General features: G+C 39.9%; 1 protein-coding gene across 1 annotated transcript; it reads right to left on the bottom strand.

Annotated features, from left to right (window-relative positions):
• Positions 1-1,085: 1,085 nt before the first annotated feature.
• On the bottom strand, positions 1,086-2,794 carry LOC106065118 (cytochrome c oxidase assembly protein COX11, mitochondrial-like). Its single transcript, XM_056023368.1, is given in 4 exon segments — positions 1,086-1,265; positions 1,267-1,512; positions 1,515-1,642; positions 2,668-2,794. Coding segments are annotated over 4 exon segments (681 nt in total).
• Positions 2,795-4,097: the final 1,303 nt, after the last annotated feature.

Consider the following 4,097-nt stretch of genomic DNA (forward strand, 5'->3'; position numbering starts at 1 on the left):
CAGTAGGTGTCTCTCTTTGTGTCGTGGTGTTTCGGTAGGTGTCTCTCTTTGTGTCGTGGTGTTTCTTTCCAAAACTTAGACAGTCTTAATTTTATTTTCGTCATGGACTGTTTCTAGATTATTATTTTTTCATTTACTTTGTATTTCTGTGTGTGTTTAAAACGACGTTTACATAATAAATCTGTGGCGATTAAAAATATTTTCACCAATTACTTAAAACAGAAAACAAACGAAAAATCGTGATGATGACTTTGAGAGCGCAGTCATCTTGATTGAATTTTTCAAAGTATCGAGTTTGCAGGAAGAAAATGTGGAGAAATGACAGCGCTAGAAAGTATCATCTCTTACTTTCTCGAGAAAAAAAAATCTTTTTGATGCTATTAGGATTAAGTAATTTTTTTTTAATTTGAAGGGCGTCTAAAAGAAAACAGAAATGGTATAGGCGTATAAAAAATAAGTAGACTTAGGGAAAAAAATAAAAAATAAGGAATTGGTAAGTTATTTCGTATTTTTCGGTTTATATATAGACTGCGGCCTTTTGGGGAACTACAAATATTTGACAGAAAGCTTTCGCTAATTGCGCTGGGCATTTTGCGAATCTGTCAAAACCAGTCCTTAGGGATCACCTTGGAGGTAATAGGAAAATGTGTACAAAATTGCATGCAAATCCGTACGACAGTTGATCATTCATTCAGTCAGTCAGTCAGTCAGTAGTATAGATTAGAGGTAAATGGGAATTACATATTTTTGTTTAAATTCATGTTGGATGCGTCTGTAAGAGGACTACACAAGGCAGCGCAGAGGACAGCAGATCCATATCGATGCATTTGATTATCATTGAAAGTAGCAGTCTCTGGTCAGCTGTCAAGCCATATGTTTGATGTGCATATGTATAGTGTCGATTGTTGTCAAAAGCCTTTGAAAGTGTTAGCAGATAAGGGGATGTTTTGTCCTGTCTTTGAAAACCAGTAATGCTTTTTTTTTTTTAAAGATTCAAAATACACATTTAATAGGCAGTCAGAGTCAACAAATCACACTGACATCAACGACTTATTTGGGGGGAGGGGGGCTGGGTACTAAAAACTTCAAGGTGTGGCAACTGTAGCAGGCGCCGTAATGTGTGGCTGATGGTAACCTGGCAGTGGGAGTGCCAAACCTTCCTTGGCCTCAAGAAATGTATAAGACAGCATGATGCTCTCAACGTGCTCCAGCTTTGGATCTTATGCAAACTCAGGGTCAATGTAGAAGAACATGGGCATGTCCACCCACCTGCTCATTAAGATTTAATCTTTGTTCTTCAAAACAAAAGCACTGAATTTTATTAAAATATTGGCCTGCCTCGTAGGGCAACACATTGTATGTTGAAATACCAATGATTGGTTTATCAGTTGGGTTTTTAGTTGTATAAAATGCTAAAGCTGTTTCTCCAGGATAAACAGTCACTTCTGTCTGTAGAGGCTTAAAATTCCATCTCACACTTGACGCAACATCTGCATTAAGCTTCACTATTATCTTCCAATACACTTTTCCCATGATTCCATGGTTTCTATTTAATCCGTGTGATGCCCTTTCACAGCTTGACCACCTAATCCTGTGGCCTGACAAAGCACTTTCTACAGGGGTACTCCAGCATAAGCACCACCTAATCCTGTGGCCTGACAAAGCACTTTCTACAGGGGTACACCAGCATAAGCACCACCTAATCCTGTGGCCTGACAAAGCACTTTCTACAGGGGTACTCCAGCATAAACACCACACAAACCTGTGGCCTGACAAAGCACTTTCTACAGGGTACTCAAGCATAAGCACAACCTAATCCTGTGGCCTGACAAAGCACTTTCTACAGGGGTACTCCAGCATAAGCACCACCTAATCCTGTGGCCTGACAAAGCACTTTCTACAGGGGTACTCCAGCATAAGCACCACCTAATCCTGTGGCCTGACAAAGCCCTTTCTACAGGGGTACTCCAGCATAAATACCACCCAATCCTGTGGCCTGACAAAGCACTTTCTACAGGGGTACTCCAGCATAAGCACCACCCAATCCTGTGGCCTAACAAAGCACTTTCTACAGGGGTACTGCAGCATAAGCACCACCCAATTCTGTGGCCTAACAAAGCACTTTCTACAGGGGTACTCCAGCATAAGCTCTACCCAATCCTGTGGCCTGACAAAGCACTTTCTACAGGGGTACTCCAGCATAAGCACCACCTAATCCTGTGGCCTGACAAAGCCCTTTCCACAGGGGTACTCCAGCATAAACACCACCCAATCCTGTGGCCTGACAAAGCACTTTCTACAGGGGTACTCCAGCATAAGCACCACCCAATCCTGTGGCCTAACAAAGCACTTTCTACAGGGGTACTGCAGCATAAGCTCTACCCAATCCTGTGGCCTGACAAAGCACTTTCTACAGGGGTACTCCAGCATAAGCACCACCTAATCCTGTGGCCTGACAAAGCCCTTTCCACAGGGGTACTCCAGCATAAACACCACCCAATCCTGTGGCCTGACAAAGCACTTTCTACAGGGGTACTCCAGCATAAGCACCACCCAATCCTGTGGCCTGACAAAGCACTTTCTACAGGGGTACTCCAGCATAAGCACCACCCAATCCTGTGGCCTGACAAAGCACTTTCTACAGGGGTTCTCCAGCCTAAGCACCACCAAGCATGAAAATAAACACAGCAAGAATGTAGATTAAACCAGTTTTATTTGAGTCTGTTAGTTGGCCACCAGATCTCCTAGTTGAGGTAGATATTGACTTGACTGAGGCATAACAGAATTTTTCCATTCATATAGTTACAATCTAATAGATACAACTTTTGAAGTGATGGAAATTTGAATAACCTTTAGTTGACTGTGCCAGCTTGACTTGTATACTTCTGTCTAACTAATGCTGGGAACAAGGTCTTATGTAAGTCTGATAGTTTGAAACAAATCTTGCACAGATGAAGAGGTGACTTCTGATTGGACTTTAACAATGTATGCCACAGTAATCCTCAAATAAAAATTTGTCAGTAAGATGTTATACTTTTCTACTTTTGAACTAGAGAATGGACAACATAGAATATATTAATATATACTTTTTAAAATTATTTTTTTTATTCACTTTCCAAAAGATACATTGCATAAGAAATATAACAAATTTTATGGTATCACAACAACAAATGTAGGAACTTTGTTCAGAATTGTTCATAGTTCTTGGTTTCCTTTGCTTGTCCCTTTTCCAGCCCTAGACATACAACCCACATGGGCTTTCATCTCAAACGAAATTTTAAAGATCAGTGTATTTATTTACTAGTAAAGTCCAACAGTTTAGGACACATACTGTGAAATCTTATGTAGTAGTAGTAGTTATGGTGTGATCCAATGTAGCGATACTAAATGCGCGAATTGTACGGAAACTTAAGCCTAACATTAGAAACTTTTTATTTCTTAATAAGTCGCTGAATATTATTGAGTATTTATGCAATATGGCACTCGCGCCCCAACCACGATATAGTAAAAATTTTTCCTCGACAATTTAAATACAGACAGTCCTTAATCTACCCCCAGCAGTGAAAAAACTTGACTGTTGCCAAACACAAACAGATTAAAGCGATGATCTCCCCTGACACTCTATTGACTAGTTTAGACAATTTAAAAAAAAATCAGATTAGAGAAAAAGAAAAAAAAATGTGACTTCAGCTGTGATAACGTTATTGTCAGAATACAGTGTGGGGGAAATTATGTGCCCGGGGATTGGGGGGGGGGGTTAGTTTGAAGGTAACTGCTGTGAAAATAGAATAATCTCCGGTGGGTCAATAGTTTGATTTAGTGAGACACAGAGCTGACTTCGGTTACCTCTCTTGCCCTAAGCCTTTTATTTCATCTTGAGTAAAATATGAAAAGCATTTTTCCTTTCTATGTTGTATAAGATGATGGGTTAAAGTAAAAATCATCTAGTTGCTCTTTGTGATGAGAAGTTAGAAAATTAAACTCTTTTGGGATATGGCAGGAATAACTTAGAACTGTGGAGGCTATCGACAAAAATAGGTTTTATTTGGTGCGACGATCTCAAAAACACAATGGGGCAAAAAAAAAAAAAAAGTCTG

The sequence above is a fragment of the Biomphalaria glabrata genome, chromosome 1, assembly GCF_947242115.1.
Source record: "Biomphalaria glabrata chromosome 1, xgBioGlab47.1, whole genome shotgun sequence".
Taxonomy (NCBI): Eukaryota; Metazoa; Mollusca; class Gastropoda; family Planorbidae; genus Biomphalaria; species Biomphalaria glabrata.